The 18,626-nt window shown below is 43.9% G+C and overlaps 1 protein-coding gene across 7 annotated transcripts in view; it reads left to right on the top strand.

Annotated features, from left to right (window-relative positions):
• The window catches only part of NRP1 (neuropilin 1), a 150,993-nt gene that overhangs the window by 115,104 nt on the left and 17,263 nt on the right, over positions 1 to 18,626 (top strand). For 5 of the 7 annotated variants that reach the window (XM_079910528.1, XM_079910531.1, XM_079910529.1 and 2 more), the window contains 4 exons: positions 4,436 to 4,767; positions 9,326 to 9,470; positions 13,617 to 13,721; positions 17,778 to 17,837. In XM_079910528.1, coding sequence (XP_079766654.1) covers positions 4,436 to 4,767; positions 9,326 to 9,470; positions 13,617 to 13,721; positions 17,778 to 17,837 — 642 coding nt within the window. The remainder of the gene's footprint in view (positions 1 to 4,435; positions 4,768 to 9,325; positions 9,471 to 13,616; positions 13,722 to 17,777; positions 17,838 to 18,626) is intronic. The other 2 variants (XM_079910533.1, XM_079910534.1) reach the window with 1 other exon arrangement.

Here is an 18,626-nt window from a genome sequence, read left to right on the forward strand (position 1 = left end):
GTCACCATATAGAGAGATAAGGGAAACAAAATTGGAGCAAACCATTCTACTTTGTAGGTAATTGACAAAGGAGCATTTTCATTATTTTGACAAGGTAGGCTTCATCATTTTGGCAAAGCTGGAAACTGGTGAAAATGCCCTTGCTGTCTAAGAACACACCACAAACGCTGTTGACTTTTTAGTTAACCAGAAGTTAATTAACTGCGGCTTCTGCACAGGTCAGCGTGTTCCTGTGTTGATCAGAGTTTGCAGGGATGATCTCAGGCCCTACAACATCCAGAGGTACCTTCTGAGTCATCGAGGGAAGATTAAATTATGCTCATTCAGCTTCACCCATCAAATGCAGTTATTACCTCCTCATTCCTTGAAAACTGGTTAACTATTTGGTTTACCAGTATATCTGTTTTCACGTTAAAGCTCAGTTCAGAGATTTTACTGGAAAATAACATCAATGAGAATAACCACTGCCAGAGGGGAAAGGAGTTGCGGGGGTGGGGGGTTGAAAAGGGTGAAGGAAATTCAGAGGTACAAACCTCCAGGTGTAAAATGAACAAGCCACAGCGATGTAAAGTACAGTATAAGGAATATGGCTAATAATATGGTAAAAACTTTGTACGGGGACAGATGGTTACTGGACTTATGGTGATCGTTTCATAATATATGCAGATGTCAAATCACTATGTAGTATACCTGAAATTAATGTAATGTTGTACATCAGCTATATTTCAATAAAAAAAGAAAAGAACCACCTAATTCCCCATCACAGAACTCATTTCTCCCTCCCATCTAGGATTGGTTTTAAGGTTTCTAAACAGGGTTGCCAAGTGAAATACAGAATGTCTAGTTCAATTTGATGCAGATAAATGAATAACTTTTTAGTATAAGTTAGGTCCCATGCAATATTGGGGACAAACTGATACTAAACAATTATTTGCTGTTTATTTGCAATTCTGATTTAGTTTGGCAGCCTGTTTCTTGTGTTGTTGTTTTTGTTAGATTATTTGTTCGTTAAATCTAGCAACACTATTTCCAAAGGATCTGAGATGGAGCCAGGCTAATCAGGGCACATCTGAGCTAGCCTACCGTGGACGAACAGAGCTAGATCCTGGCAGCTTATGCAAACCTTGAATTGTTAGTGGAACCTTTCTCCTAATCGTGGCTAAAAGTGAGTCACTGGTTTTCAGTCAAAGGCAAATCAAGGTGCCTCTTCCTTGATCTTGGATGAGGCCGACTTGCAGAAGGAATGCCCTTCTGACTGCAGGAGGGCCATGTTGGCAGGATGTGGGCTGGCATCACGAGGCTTGTGGACGCGAGGACTGTGCCCCAGCCAGCTCTGCACTAGAGAAGGGACATTCTTCCGGTAAAGGTTCTGCCCTCCTTACAATATTCAAGTTAATTGTGTTTTTCTCCAAATGGTAACATCTGGTATATATTACCAGCTAAACATTTTCTTTGCAAAAGCTGGTTTTGAACCGGACAGGTGTGACCACAGTGACCGAAAATGTGACTTCTATTTTTAACACTATAACTTCCAGAGACCCTCAGTAAAATCTTTTTTGTCAATCTTTTTATAATCTCCATTGAATTTATTCTTGGTTTCCAGATCCCAGCTTGGAGCAAACACTGCAGCTGAATTACAGGAAAGGGTGCTTGGGGAAAACGACAACTGCCTTTTATTGTGTTAATAAGCTGATTCATTCAACAAATATTTGCAGAGTAAATACCAAGAATAAAGGGCACAAGGAGTCATAGAAAAGTTTTTAATATGACTTGGTTCACTCCCTCAGAGAACTTAAAACCTGGGGAGGCAAGTAGCAACCCAAAGGACTGAATATGGCCAGTATATATGAGACATGCAGATGGAGAGCTAGGAAGAGTCCCAGAAAAGGAAAACCATGTCTAGTGGGAGAGATCAGAAAAATTGAATATATAAGGTAAAATTTGAAAACAGGTCAAGATTTTAAGATAGTGGGAAGGACAAAATGATGGGGAATTCTTTAGTGGAGGGAACAGAATGAGAGAAAGCCCCCAACTACTACCACCACCGAGGTGAGGGAGCCTTCATTGAGGAGGGGCCTTGCAAGGCCATGGTATGGAAGACCTGGCACACTGGGTTGAAAGTACGTGCATAATTTGTAGGTGAGCAGGCACCGAATTTTTTTTTTTTTTTTTTTTGCGGTACGGGGGCCTCTCACTGTCGTGGCCTCTCCTGTTGCGGAGCACAGGCTCCGGACATGCAGGCTCAGCGGCCATGGCTCACGGGCCCAGCCGCTCCGCGGCATGTCGGATCTTCCCGGACCGGGGCACGAACCCGTGTCCCCCGCATTGGCAGGCGGACTCTCAACCACTGTGCCACCAGGGAAACCCTGCACCGAATTTTTGAGTAAAGAAATGGCATGATCTGAACTGCACAACTCAGGTGGAAAGTATCTGAGTAATTCATTCTTAAGGGTCAGCTGGTAACATGGACACAGCCTAATAGTATGAGAAACATGCCTCTCACGATGGTTACATTTTAGGCTGAATTTTGATTTATGCAGAATAGAGTTGTTTCAAAGAAAAACAGATTCTCCTTCCTGGCATGTCCTCAACGGAGATGTACAATTTTGAAAAGAGAATAATTGAAGTGTTGAACGTTTTGTTATTAACCCACCAATCAATTAATCAGTGATGGGTACTCTCCTGCTCAGAAGCTCCTTGGGCTGCTATAGAAGATATAGAAAGATCTATGATGCCATTCATTGCCTTTGAGGAATTTCTAATCTGGTTCTGAACACAGGACTCCCAATCTTAAAACATGGAGAGAACGGCTTAATGCTAAACTCTGTGCTGCTTCCTGTATGGTAGTCATATTTCTGAGAAGGGAGGGTTCGGGATAAAGGATAGAGTCATTTGAGAAGTTTTCAGGAAGAGCCTTAAGCTGGGTTTGAAAGTCTGGGCAGAACTCACCTCTGTCAACAGGAGGATGAGGGGGCAGCAGGAACATTGTGAACAAAGGCAATGATGAGAATTCTCTCTATGGTATGTGGGAAGAAAATGGAATACTGTCAGTAATAGGAAATAAAATTAGATACCTAGGAGGAAGCCAAAATGAGGGTGTTGAAAAACCAGATCGAGACTTTTTATAGTATCCCATAAATAATGGAGAACCATGGAAATTTTTCAAAGATCTCTCTTTTTTTTATTGTGGTCAAACGTACATAACATAGTTTACCATTCTAACCATTTTTAAGGATACAATTTAGTTGCTTCAGTAATCACATTATTGTGTAACCATCACCACAATCCATCTTCAGAACTTTTCATTATCCCAAACTGAAACTCTACACCCATGAAACACTAACGCTCCACTCCCCTCCCCCCAGCTTCTGGAACCCACCATTCTACTTTATGTCCTTTTGAATTTGACTCTTCTAGGTACCTCATATCAGTGGAATCATGCAGTATTTGTCCTTTTGTGTCTGGCTTATTTTCCTTAGCAATGGAAGATTTTTGAACGTAAGAGTGACATCACAAAAAAAAAATTATGAAAAGCGACGTGGGTGTTGTTGATTCAAAACTGGGGTTTGAGAGGGTAGTCAGGAGACCACTTGGCATGTAGCCATGGTATCAAGTCGATGCCAAAAGAAATGAAGGTCGCAACACTTTTTTTTTTTTAACAAAAATATGACAGGATTTGGTAGCAGAACAGGAATGGAAAATGGAAAACGGAAAGACAAGATGACTAGGCAGGAGCTAGCTGATTGGTGGTGATTCCACCCATTAAAGTGCAGAGTTGGATAAAGGGATTTGGTGTCGAGGGGAAAGGACTGTTTCTGTTTGGACTTGGGACATCTGAGTTGACAGTGGGATCGTGCAAAGTTCTCGTGCAGTTTAGAAACGGGGGTGGGGAGGACACCTGGGGGAGGATGGGCCCCTCCTTCAACGCTCAATCCAAAGGTTTCCCCCACCCCCGGGAGGGGGCCCTCCTACCTCTTCAAGCTGAGCCGAGCACTTTCTTTCTCTTCACCACCTCATCATCTTCTTTTTGCTTTTGTCTTGGCAACTTTCCTGCTGTTGGAATTATTGGTTTACACATCTCCAGCCCCGCATAAACTGAACCTCCATTGGGCAGGGCCTGTACTTGATCCAGAGATAACTTCCGGATACCAAAGGGAACAAACGTCAATACTTTGACCTTAAACTTAGAAGAACTCGAAAAGGGAAGAAATGAATGTTCTTATCAAAGATTTTCTTTACCGGACTGTGAGTGTAGGGCAGGGAGTGTAGAAAGAGGAACGGGGAAGCTCTGGTTTAATGTCAGATGATCCAGACATTTGCAAATCTACATGAATGCGTACAGACCATGTTTTTATTCAATATGTTGGATTCTCTTTCTAAGCATGGGGACTTCTAGAAAATCATTTTACATCGCCTATTCCGTTCCCCTCTCTAGATTATCCTTGCTCTGGAATGTTGGGTATGGTGTCCGGACTTATTTCCGACTCCCAGATCACAGCATCCAACCAAGGGGACAGGAACTGGATGCCTGAAAATATCCGCCTGGTGACCAGCCGCTCGGGCTGGGCACTGCCGCCCGCCCCGCACCCGTACGTGAACGAGTGGCTTCAGGTGGACCTGGCGGAGGAGAAGATTGTGCGGGGCGTCATCATTCAGGGGGGCAAACACCGGGAGAACAAGGTGTTCATGAGGAAATTCAAGATCGGGTACAGCAACAACGGCTCGGACTGGAAGATGGTCATGGACGACAGCAAGCGCAAGGCCAAGGTGAGGCCCGGGCGGGGGCGGCGCTGGGAGGGGGCGGGGCGGCGCCGGGAATGGGGGGCGGTGCCGGGAGGGGGCCCTGCCTCACGGCCTTGACTTGAATCAAGGACCCCGGCTTCTTCCTGTGGAAGAGCTGCTTCTCATTTCCTGAAAGCCGTGGGATCTGCGGGGGCGAGTGATGGAGACAGTAAGATTCTAGGGGAGACAGGAATTCCACGGCTGAGAATCGCGTCGCCGGTCACCTTTCTCTCCCATAGGGAACAGCAGGTGGCTCAGGGGACCGGGAGGTCGTGAGGGTGGGTCCAGGGGGCCACTGCGGTAGGAATTCAGAATCTCTCTGCAGACTCTAATCTTTCCATGAGCACCCGCCCCCAGGGCCCTTCTGTCACGCATCCCTTAAGTGTATTTTTACATTTAAAAAATTTTTTTTTATTGAATGAAAAACTCTTTAAATTCTGTAGTGCTTTACAATTTTCAAAAGTTTCATAATTGTGCTGAAATACACATAACAGAAAATTTGCCATCTTAACCTTTTTAAGTGTACAGTTCAGTAGGGTTAAGTACATTCACGCTGGTGTGCAAGCCCACCTCCAGAACTTCCTCATCTTGCAAAACAAACTCCACCCCCCATTAAACAATATTTTCACCCCCTCTCCCCCAGCCCCTGACAACCACCATTCCACTTTCTGTTTCTATGCATTTGACCTACTCCGGGAGCCTCATGTAAGTGGAATCAGACAATATTTAGCCTTATTTTACTTGGGATGATGTCCTCAAGGGTCATCCATGTCGTAATCTGGGTCCGAATTTCATTCCTTTTTAAAGCTGAATAATATCCTATCGTATGTACAGACCACATGTTGGGTATCTATCCATCCACTGACGGACACTTTCATTGCTTCTAACTCTTGGCCATCATGAATAATGCTTATGTCTATTTCTATACGTTGGAACCTTTCAAAAAGCAGTTGGCCCTTGAGGATCTAGTGAAAAAGAAATATTCCAACCTTCACCAGAACACGTGGCATGATTTTTTTTTTTTTTAACGCAACAGGTATTCTTTAGTGATTATGTTTTTCTAAGGCTCTTGGTTAAATATATGTGCATTTCCTGAGCACAGAACACCAACTAGGAAAGGACACCCTGAGTATGCTGCATGGCCTAGAAACTGATTTCAGATTAAAATAAGGAAGAGCCCCCAGAAGTTCAGTTCTGCATGCAGAACTATATGTGGGTTCTGTATTCAACTGATGATACTTCTCACGCCTAGCACAATTGGCCTTTCGGTCCCAGTCTTTCCGTCCCTGCTTTGCCAAGGACCTACTCCTTTTATGAAAAGATTTTAGCTCATTAGAGGGAATGGGAGTGTGGGAATATGGCTTCATACAGTCACTGGGGCCAAAGGCTTTGCAGACAATAAACAAAGCCGGGCCACGCAGCCAGCTCCCACTCGGCCCAGATGTGGAGGCTCTGCAGAGACTGTCCCTACGGCTGCACTCCGCACCAGTGGGCGGGCCACCAAGAGGGATGATGCTGTTGGAAATGTAAGAATTCCTCTCCCATCTCATCCCCAGTTAACTTGTGGTTTCTAAAACATTTCCAGTGTCGTGGCTTTTTTTTAATCTATGTGCAGCTACTCTCTTGCTTGTGTCCATTTCATTTTCCCCTTTTATGTCTACCCCTCTTGTTTTGGTAGAAGAAAAAGTAAAATAAACATCAGAAACTGGAGTTCCCCTAAGAGGCGATCTTTTCTGAGGAGTTGTGAGCCCTGTGGCTTTAGCACCAAGTGTGAATATGCTGCAAATCAACAACTTCTCGGAGCCACTGTCGCACGGCAGTGTGAGCTGTTGTGACACTTTCTTCAACGTTCGGTTTCTAAGAGGGAAAGGAGACAAATTGCCATAGGCTCTGGATGGGATGCGTCTTATGCTTCCTGGCCTTTAGTATCCAATCCACTCGTCTGCGATCAAGTCTAAAGCTATCACTCCCTTTGTAGGACATCGCATATAGCATTCACAAGAAGCCAGCACACAGCTTTCAATTTTAACGAAAAACTCCATTCAAGATTGGTTGAATGTGTTAGATTTTTTTCCTAAAACATTTCATCCATCATTATCATGTTCTTAAGTATTTAAACCATAAAAGTTTCTAAATTGTTTACATGGCATCTGGTCTCTGATTCCTAACATGTCCTTCCCCTGGAATAAAATCTTCAAGATGAAAAAGGAAACTGGTTAAACCTTCCATTTAGGAGCAGTATTTATTTCTAAATTGCACAAAGATAGTTAAAACATACTATATTTTAACTTGCAAATGAAGATTACCTGCTTAGGATGCCAAGTACCTTTTACATACGGTGAAGGGAGCACACTGTTTTGTGTTCTAAAACAGCACTTTGATGGATTTAAAATCCTCTACGCCCTCACCTTACTTCCTACCCTTAAATAGTGCATGATGGACAAGGGACCCCAGAGTCTTTGAATCAACTAGACTTTTCAGGGGCAAATAGATCTAAATACTCCAAGCCCTCTTCTTCTAAAGCATGATTAGTGAAAGGACACAAAGACATTTTGTAAACCATCCTATGTTAGCAAACTTAGCCCAATTCCATACGGCCCTTCCTTGCTAATATTCTGCCCAGTTCATCACTGACAACGTTTATAATGTATTTACATTGTGCTAATTCTTTGCTCAAGGTAAAAGTAGGAGAAAAGCCTGGGACTCCGTAGATATAAGTGCTTTTCTCCTGAGAATGTTGGAGCTATGTTAACGTACACAGAACTTGCACGTGTAGTAATACTATTTTTACTATAATTAGTATCTTACTGAGAACACTTCATTGGGCCTGACGTTATACGTCAGATTCTCCATTAATGGCAGCAACTGCAGTTCTATCAAGAATGCAGAGGCCCCCGGTAGTGAATTTACTCTTGAAAATGATAAAAGGAAACTTTAATTGAGAGAGGTGGGTCTGTATTAGCCCTGTGCTTCTAGATTCCTGGAAGATTTTCTGAGTTGGAAAAGGTCAATTAATTTACTTCTAGAACTCAGAAAAAACCTCTAGTTATGTCACAACCTTCCCAATCTAGCTTCTCTTACTTGTGTCACCCATTTGGCCTAGATATTTCCACCACCGAATGATGGCATCTTTGGCTGGTTTGTGATGTTTTGACCCAGGTATTGGGCAGGGTTCCCACTCCTGTTGGATATGGCCACCCACTCAATATGATCTACCAGATTTGGAAGCCCAAATCATAATCCGTTGAAAGAAAAAGCAATGAAACTGAATGTGTGGCCATGGGAATAGACCTCAGTGTCCTAGACTTCAGTGTTGTCATCTATTAAAATGCGGAAATCAGACTAGATTGTTTCTAAAGGCAGTGTGGTGAAGGGCGCCAGATAAGACTGGTAGGTCTGAATCCCAAGGTCATGGGCAAATTACTTGACCTCTCTGTGCCTTGCTTGTAAAAGAAGGGCAATAATAGAACCTACCTCTTGGAGTTGTCTTGAGGATTAACTGAGTGAATACATTTTAAGCACATGGAACAATGCCTTGCACGAGTAAACATCACATGATGCTTGATATATAAAAGGATACTCCCAGTGATAAGGCAGTTTGATTTTTCTAATCCCCTCCCCTCTTGCCATTCTGGACAGAGCTAGGAATGATGTTGGGAGAAGAGGATACAGAGAGGCTTATCCATTTCTTAAAAGAGAAAACAAACCTAGCCATTGCTCTATTTTCTTATGATTCCACTCAAGGATTTTGACCTTCCTGTCACTGTAAAAAGGAAAACAGAATAATCCAGTGGCAGCAGGGCAATAACGGCCGGGCTCCTGAACGTGTCACAGTGATGTCGAGTTAGGAATGCTCTTCACCAAGAGGTGCCAACTCACTGCAGTGCAACCAGGCATCAGAACATCGCTTAGCGGTCAGGACCCTGTCACTTTCCTGAGATGAGAAAGTCTTTTATCTACAAATGCCTCCAGCTGGTGGTACTGCTTAAGCCAACAGCAGTTCCAATGGATTGGAATAACCCAAGTTCTTGGTTACAGAGAGCTTGAAGTACGTGAAATTTACTATCTCCTCCTCCAGGAATGGAATTCCTCGCTCTTCTAGAGGACGGAGTTTTAGCAAAACCAGGACCCATTCATTTAAGAGAATGTGACAGGAGTCGTTATTGGAAATGTGGTGTCTGTTACAAGCTCTGAAAAACGGCAGGCCCCCTTTCTGAGTTTTCTTCCTCCACTTTTTCAAGGAAGTGGTAAAAGTGTCACTTCTCCCAGGCACATCAGACTGTCATTTAAAAATGTGTCTCATTAAATCCTCAGCTTCTGGTCTAGCCTCAGTGTATCCTCCAGAGTTTCTAAGAAACGACATCTGTCACTTCTTAGAGAAGGTTTGATTGTTTTTTCCCTCCTCATTTAGGAAAGGAATGTCAGCCGTTTACGAAGTAGTAGAATGAGGCCCATTTCTCTGCCCTGCTAAGAGTTGTAAAGGAAGGACTTTTCTGCTGAAAGGGAGGTTTTGTTAATACCTGGTGTTCTTCATACTTCACAGTCTTTTGAAGGCAACAACAACTATGACACACCTGAGCTACGGACATTTCCACCCCTTTCCACGCGATTCATCAGGATCTACCCCGAGAGAGCCACTCACGGTGGACTAGGGCTACGGATGGAGCTGCTGGGCTGTGAGGTGGAAGGTAAGCACGATTTCCTGAGCCCCCCTGGTTCCCCAGATGTTTTATTTCCTTCATCATGCACTTATGCCCCTGACGGTGCTGCTGCAAATTGCCCCATTTCTCCTGGGCGATCCTGTGTCTCTTGTGCCTGCTGGTCCGTAAGGCTCATCACCTGACGCCCTGCACGACTTATTCAGCAAATACGCTACTGACCCTCATTTCTCCCTGTTTCAACAGGAAGACTTGTAGACAAGCAGCCTTCTCCTGTCCCTAAGTGCACACTGCATCATTCCCAGATCTTCCCCTAGTCCTTTGTCTACCCCCTTGAGATTAGTTTATCTTCTCATTTGACAATGTTTACTGAGTACAAGTTCTTTCCCAGACACAAAGGAGGCACCAGGAACACAAAGGTCTATAGGACGTGGACCTTACACCCAAGTAGTTCAGCACGGATGGAGGTGGTAGACCAACACACCAGCACTTGCTGCCCCTGGGCTTTGCCCCTAGAAACCGTGCCCATCCTTCAGGACTTGGCCCCGTGCCCTGTCTTCCATAACAGTGCCTTCACATCCTAATTTTTTGTAGGTTGTTTCCATAACGCTCCTCAGATTCTGTGGGGTTGTCTTCTTTGACTTTTTTTGGAAAATGATGTATTGTGAAATTCACATAACATAAAATCCTCCATTTTGTTTTTTAAATTATTTTATTTTAATTTAATTTATTTATTTATTTATTTTTTTGCGGTACGAGGGCCTCTCACTGCTGTGGCCTCTCCCACTGCGGAGCACAGGCTCCGGACGCGCAGACTCAGCGGCCATGGCTCACGGGCCCAGCCGCTCTGTGGCATGTGGGATCCTCCCGGACCGGGGCATGAAGCCGCATCCCCTGCATCGGCAGGCGGACTCTCAACCACTGCGCCACCAGGGAAGCCCTTAATTATTTTATTTTATTTTGTTGTTGTTGTTGTATTTTGGCCGCACCTCGTGGCATGTAGGATGGTCCCTGACCAGGGATCAAACCCAGGCCCCCCGCAGTGAAAGCTCCGAATCCTAACCACTAGGCCACCAGGGAATTCCCTAAAATCCACCACTTTAAAGTAAACAATTCAGTGGCATTTAGTACATTGACAATTATTTATGCAACCAACACCTCTATCTAGTTCCAAAACGTTTCCATCGCTCCGAAGTGAAACCCCCTACCCATTAAGCAGTCCCCCTCCCTCAACCCTGGCGACCACAGATTCCATGACCTTCTTAGTGTTGTTCAGAGGTCCGTGTCTGGTCCAAGTTGGCATCTGCAGTGTTGACTACCATCCCATACTAGCAGGAAGCAGCATTTGACAGGCTGAAACATCAAGACATTATCTTGGATGAATTTTTGTTGGTTTTTTTGTTTTGTTTTGTTTTGGCTTGGTTTTGGGGTTTTTTTGGCCACACTGTGAGGCTTTAGGGATCTTAGTTCCCCGACCAGGGATTGAATCCGCACCCCCTGCAGTGGAAGCACAGAGCCCTAACCATTAAACCACCAGGGAAGTCCCCTGCCTGAATTTCTTAGGCTGCTGCAGAGAAACAAAACTTTACATGAGATAATATATATAATGTACAGTGAGGTCTGTTTAAAGATAGACTTAAGTTATCATAGGAAGGTCATATCAAGGACAAATTCACTTCTCACACTGACCTCAGAACTGCACTCTCCTCTGCATTTTTTCACATAATGAATGAGATGCATGTTTGAAAAAATATGATGGTTGCGTAGTGTACTATTTAATGCTTTTGTGCCTTGGAATTCCCATCTGCCTTCAATTTGGGCATAAACGAGTAACCTTATACCAACTTTTTCATCCCCAGAAAGGTCCTTCTCTAGGTTAGTGCAAAGAATGGCTATTGTTGGTACCCAGATGTTAATCCGTTGAGCATATGCTCAGAGTTGTTTGGAAGGATGCCTCTTAAATATCACCTTCTTGGGATTTCATAATTATTTGTGTTTTGAGCTACCCCAATATAATTACATTCCTGAGCACATTAAATATCATAAAACATTTCTTACACACTAAAGAATCTTAAGCTATAAATCACCATCCTAGTGAATAATTCATAGCTGCTTTCCTATGTGTTTATCGAAAAGCAGGCCATTATCTCCGATTCTTTATTAGGTAGTTGTTTCCATATCTGTAGTTATGTCCCAGGACCTCTGAATCATCTAGTCACTGTCAACACAGACCAAGAATGACCACGTGCCAGGACTTTGGCAAAGATGCCAAGAAAAAGAAGGGCTGGGCAGACTGAACCACCTGCAGACACATTCGTTCAGTGTGCTGAGCAATGTGGTTGCCTGGAAAAGGGCGTCTGCTGCTCCGATGCAGGACTTTAGCCCCGATTCTGGGAAGCGACATTGATTTAGAAGGTGGAATGAATGGATGGTTGAAAAGACTGAGCCTGGTGGCAGTTTGCCAGTGTCAACTCTGTGGTGAGGTAGCAATGGTGGTGAAGGGGTTTGCTGCAGATGTTTGCAGGCACTCACCGAGGTGGGGAAGTTGCCCCGAGCCACACGAGGAGCCAGCACCCAGGGAAAGTGTTGTCAAAGCTGTTTAACACAGTTGGTGAAAGGGAGTGTTTTTCTTCTCCCTTAAAACGATTAACAGGCCCTTATTAAATACTGACTTTGTACCTTGTGCTACAGGAGATACCCAAAGATAGAGAAAGAGGGTGATGTGCAGCCCAGCCATCTCGGAGTCTCCATCTTATTTGGGGCTAGCACTTATGTTTAAGAAACAGTTAGAGAACCACAGAAGATAAAAGATTTTCAAGTAGTAAAATTGGGACATCACTTTTTACTTTTTTCAATTTAATCCCCGTACTACCCTGGTCCGCTTCCAGTGCAAAACTCCTCCTTTTTAAATACCATAAGGAATGTGGAAAAACCAGCAAGATGAATAGAGAGTTTGAAAGTGGCACGTTACCAAGAGCAAAGGCAGCTTAGCAAAGGCAAGCATCTGGATTGCCAAAGAGGATTCTATTGATTCAGTGTTAGCAATAAGCAGAACCCAGAATACGTGTGTATGCATTTTACAGAGTCTAGTTTGTACCCCTAAACGGTGTGAACGTTACCTGTACGTGGCGATTTCCTAATTATTACTGGTGTGTGTTTGGGGCAGTTGAGGAAGTTGAAACTAGCTATGTTTCTACATTTATTATAACTCTGCTCAGGCCTTTAGCACAATAACAAACAGGGTCAAATTTTTATTGAGAAAGCAGCAGTTACCAGCACATTCCAATTGGCCAGAAGCTGTTAGAGAACAGGCCCCCACTCCCAGCATCTTGTCTGGTTTTCAGACATCAAGAGAACTGTCCATTATCTCAAGTCATGTAAAGTGAAATGTAATGCCGAAAACTGTAAGATATTAAACAGATTGCAAAAATGAGTAACAGGCTGGAAAAGAAAAATAGACGGAACTAAATTTAAAGAACTTCAAAAGCAGTCTTTGATTAATGTTGGCTACTTTTCAACTACAAACTCAAAGCTATGGGAATACCTGCCAGCAGTGGAATGTAGTCCTCTGGGAGTTAAGGTAAAATGACCCCAGGGAACTCCCAGACACCTGCCTGGGCTCACAATCTTGAGAAGCTTACTTAGAGGGAAATGGAGTTGCTCTTTAAAAAAATAAAGAAGTAAAGAACAATATTGTACTAAAAATGAATGCTGAGACTCCCTTTTGGGGAAAATTTTACAAGATAAACTTAGTAAATACCAAGAATATAAAAGAATTCTTGACAACTGAGTCCTCTAGCACCTTGAAAATGAAAGGAAAAACAGTTCAAGCCAAATCTCTATCATCAAAGTTCCCAACTTCAGGGTCATGAATAAATAACCAGTGAGAATACAAGAACTTTTCAGAAAAAGGATGTGTATGTAGATAACAATGTATAAAATGCTAAGGCAGCCAATTCTACAAAGGAGATACAGATCAAATACCAAAACGAAGCAGTCCCCAATGCATTCTGCAAAATCTGAGTATATTTCGCTCCTGAAAGAGAGGCAAACCACGCTCCTGGTCTTCTAACCACAGATTAGAGTTTTCTGCAAAAGCATTAGCAGGATCAACAGCCAGGGGCTGGAGAATACATTTCAGAGGTGTGAGAAAATAATCTTTGGATCTTGTTTCAGCACCTACAGCTGGACCGACCACTCCCAATGGGAACCTGGTGGATGAATGTGATGACGACCAGGCCAACTGCCACAGCGGAACAGGTGATGACTTCCAGCTCACAGGTGCAGAAACCATCTTCATCCCATTGCTGTACCATCTCAGTTCATGTTGTAGTCGAGACCCGCTAATTAACGTCTGTTTGTGTTTGCGGAAATCCTCACGGCGGCAGGCGGGAGGAAGCCTTGCCAAAACACGTGCATCTTCATTTCCTCATGTTGTCGTGTAAACAAATTGTCCTTCACAGCCACAGCCATTCGAGCGATAATATTAGCCATTTTCAGAGCCAAAGGCTAGGATTGTCTTCATTGGATAAGAATTCCTCCATGGCTAAATGGAACATAAACTGATTCTCATCTTTGACCTTCCACCCCCTTCCGAGATAACATGTGCACCACCCGTACATAACCACACGCTGGAGAACGTTTCTTTTCAGTTTCTAACCGGGATCAAATTTTTTGAGTGGATCCTTTAACCAACTAATTAATGAAATCAAGCTTATATTTGAAATGCAGCTTTGAAGCTAGGATTTTGCGAATCATTTTACATTAGAATTTACAAGGGCAGAATTTGTTGTTCTTTGACATCACCACTAGCAGATAGATCAGGGATGGTGTGTGCCACGTGCCTCACCAACTTATTTAGAGGATTACTCCATGATATTCTAAAACTCTAAAAGCTAGAAAGTGACCTTCTCTTCTACTTGGACTGGCAGAGGAAACATTAAGCAAGTGGGGAAATGGGAGGCCACCATTTGGAAACTGGCCAAAGCACTAGAATTATCACCCTATTGCTGCCAAAGGTACCGTGGGGCCTTTACTGCTACCCAGATCAAAACACAGTTTCTTACAGCATCTGACTCTCATTTTACATTAAACACGAGCCCGTGGATGCAGGTCTGTATTTTTACCCAAAAGGGATTCAGGAGAGCCCACGTAATTCATTTTCATGGGCGAAACTGAAGGCGTTACCATGTAACTCCACAATAGTGCCACGTTATTAGCTAACGCATTAATGTAAAATGTGGAAGGAAATGTCCCAGATTTCCAATTACTTCAAAAGCTCTCTTCTGAAGGAGGAAGACTGCTCTGCACCCTGAGATGGAATAAGGGGTAAAGTCTAGCTCAGAAGTTTAGTACCATGAAGGGAGTTTACGTTTAAATCCTACCTCCTAAGGTTCTCTGCCTCCAAATTTCCAGGATAATTGCTTACAGTCGAATGGCCAATAAATGTCACGTGGCTATGGGCTTTTGAAAACAAATCTTGTATATAAGTAGTTGCAAGCCACAAAAATTACTCTAATTAATGCAGAGGGGTTTTCTTTGTAAGATGTCAAGCTCCAGCTAAAAAGCTTATACAGCTGATGTTAAAACAGAGTACCAGTCTGGTGAAACAGGTCCTGCAGAACCTTCCCAAGGTCGCCTGTGAACACTCTGCAAACCTCAGGCTTTTTGCAAACCCGGTCACACGTCCCATCCGTAGTGAAAATCCTCATATAAAGGAACGTCTGCAGTCATCAGAGACTCCCCTGTTCAATTACCCTCTTGAGGAGAGGTTCTTTCCTTTATAAACCCTAAAGTGGTCAGTTAATATTGATTAGAGACAAAGCCTCAGATTTATTCCTTGTGTCAGAACAACCAACCTTCTCATTTGTGCATCGGCTCATGACTGAATCAATTGAAACCTAAGCCTTTGAATGAAGTAGGGTGAGTCTGTTAGCCTGGAGCAAATTGTGTATGGCCCCGAGTTGCAAACCACAGAAAATGGGTCATTTTGACTGGAAACACTGACAGTCCTTTATAAGTACAAGGCGATAGTTTATCTACAGCATTTAAAATCATTTATTGGGTAGATAGAAAAAAATCCATTCTAGTTTTTTGGTTTTTTTTTTTTTACATATTACCCTGGCGAAAAAAGTCATTTTCTCAGGCCAGCACGTTTGTTTCAATAATTTGATCTCTACGTGCATATATTAAGAACTTCCGGGGGTGCTGCAAAGGCTCACTCTATTGCCCCAACAAGAAGAGGTGATCTAAGAAGACATCCTCATGCTTTGTATTCATTTACTGCATGACGGCCCATTTGTCCTTTTTTAAAAGCTTGTTTTGCTCTATGAAGCTCTGTGTTAGTCTTTTCTGAAGAAGGGCGGGCTGACATTTGCCGGTGTTTGCAAGCAGCCCAGCCTGCCCCTACCTAACCCACTATCTTTTCACAGGTGAGCATCTCACCTCCTGGGCTCACACACAAGTCTGTACACTCCTTGCTCTTTCTGTCACAGCTGCAAACTTTGAACGTTCAGTGTCCAAAACCAAACGAAAAGTAGTCTCCCTTTCACCCTGGTGGTTGGCAGCATGGAAATTGGGATCAATGCCCTCTTAAGGTTCGGTTCCTTAACAGAGATGATGTCACTTTAATGTCTTCTCCCGGGGGGTGGCCTATTTGAATATAGGGGGAAATAAGTATTTAGCAAAATGCTCATTACCTATAAACAACACTGAATTCCAGGTGAACTGTACCAAATGCCTGGAAATGAGGAGAGGTTTTGCTCTCCCTTGCTTGCTTGTCAGGGTGAAAATTCACCCTTGAAGTTACTCATTTGCAAATGCCTTTGATGTCATTAGATAATACAGTTGGCTTCAAAGGCACCAGGAGGCCAAATTTCACATTGGATCTGTGTGTCCCCAACAGCGGAATTTGGCTCCCAACCTCTAACACAACTGACAGTGCATATCTGTTTTTAAAAGTGAAGTTTCACCTTGAGTCTTTCTCCTTTAAGACCACTGGGAACGGAATGCTAATGCGTCTGGCCTCCCTCCAATTCTGCCATTATAGATTCACCTTCCTAACCCATAATATATGTAATGGCTTCTCCTAGCGCCTGCCTCATTGAGGCCGTGCACACGTGAGACCACTTATCCAGCATATTTACTGGGCCAGCAGGGGTACCACGACTTGGTGCTACAGTGGACTAGCTCAGAAATCTTCAGGCCATTTCAAGAGCTCAGTTTTACGGCTCTCTGATTCATGATCCGGGTGATTTCTCACCCATGGGAGCTGCAGGATAGGACTAGGCCTCGGCCAGAATAGAGATGACTACAGTCTCTATTGAATGACACTACTGGAAGGTGTACAATGGCACCTCAGAGCCACCTCCAAACTTTCCACGATGGGCATGAGCCCCCCATGCCCTTACCCTGAGTCTGCCCAGGACTTTATCTCTCGGGAAAGCAAATAGATGCTCTCGACCATGATCTGCAAGGCAGGCACACATATGGAGAAATGGCTTTCGCAAGCACCAAAGTAATAAACAGCAAACCAGTTTTTCAAGAAGCGTTCAGGTGATGCTTGTGGGTTGGGCAACTTGAAGAACGGGACTTTAAAACAGAAGTCTCATGACGAAGGGCGGAAAATGGCTGAGCTAAGATACCCAAGCTAAGAGGGTAAATCTAAGTTTCCACTGGTCCCCAGACCACGAATTCCAAGTCGACCCGGGCTGACTGAAGTTGATGGCATTCAGGGTGTTGTTTGTGCAGCCTTCCAGCTCCTCGGGACTGTGAAGAAATGTGTCCCTCCGCCCCTTCCCCTTTTCCTGCAGCTTCTCCGAACTGCATACTGGGCGGAATTATTTGTCCTTGGGAAAAACAAACAACCGCAGCCGCAAAAGAAAGGAGGAATTACTGCCATCTGCTTTAAAACTTCAGTTTTTAAAATAGATTGTGGGGACCAGCCTTGCAACTCCCCCCAAGACACACATCTGAAACCTTGGGAAACTATTTGAAGCTTAGAGGTCTAGGTCAAGTTTAATACTTAAGTCACTAAGGACCTTGGGCGGCCTTTGCTTTTCACTCTTGCAATTGTGAGCGTCGTCGATTAGTCTGGGAGTCAGGGAATGCCCTTGGAAGGAAGTCTGGAACTCTCCATACTGCCTAGATGCTTTATGAATAAATGTATTGTGGTGAACAAAATTTAAGACATTTGCTGTAGCTGGAATTAAAGGAAGAATTATCTGAGGGAACTGCTAGCCTCTAACAGATGTATGTAAGCATACAGCATTCTCTACTAAATATTACCTACCATGCTGCCTTTTTCTCATCTCATATGTTACTGTTTCTGTGTTTCAGGTGGTACCACTGTGCTGACCACAGAAAAGCCAACCGTGATAGACAGCACTATACAATCAGGTATCAAATACCAAAGAGAAAATGTGGTAGATTTCACATATGCCTGTTCTTTCCCACAAAATAGCACATCGCTACGGTTCTCAGTTTCCGTTTCCCTCAAAGTCCTAGCAGAGATGCCACCAGCATCTGGTCCCCAAGCATGAGCCATAAACACTGCTTTCCTTTCATCCACATGTATATGCAGCAGGGAGCAACATTTCCTTCCCCATCAGTCATTGCCAAATGGTGACAATCCCCGCTCTCAGCGGAAGGAACCGAGGAACATACTTTGTTTAAACGCAGCACATCTAGGACACGGACTGTGTTTGCAAACTCAGGAGAAGGAAGTCTCCCAGGCAGCAGCCTGACTATTTATTTTCATCGCCACTCAGCAAATCGGAGACAGGCGAAGTTTGTCAGTTTTGTCTGCCACAGAGTTGGCAGGTTTGCAGCCGCATTTCCAGTGGGTGCGCCGCGAGATGGGGTGCAGGAAACCAGGGCTAGCAGTGCGCCCGGAGAGGAGCGCCCTCGGGAAGGGCACCTCTGCATCCTTTTATTAATAGAGGCCCTGTGATGACTTTTAGAGCCTCTGGTTTGCTGTTGATCAGGGCCCAGCCACAGGGATAAGGTGGTCTCCCCCTCACTCTCTTTTGTATTCTGTTAGTATTTTTTGAAAATCTTCCCCACAGACACACACCAGGGGAAACTGTCCGTATAAGCAATCAGAAGTTTTACATACTTTAAAGTTAATCATTAGAGTGAGGTGAACAGGTCAGCTCACCAGCTTCTCCCATTTCCTCTGCTGAAGCC

The sequence above is a fragment of the Stenella coeruleoalba genome (assembly GCF_951394435.1).
Source record: "Stenella coeruleoalba genome assembly, chromosome: 2".
In the NCBI taxonomy this organism is placed as follows: Eukaryota; Metazoa; Chordata; class Mammalia; order Artiodactyla; family Delphinidae; genus Stenella; species Stenella coeruleoalba.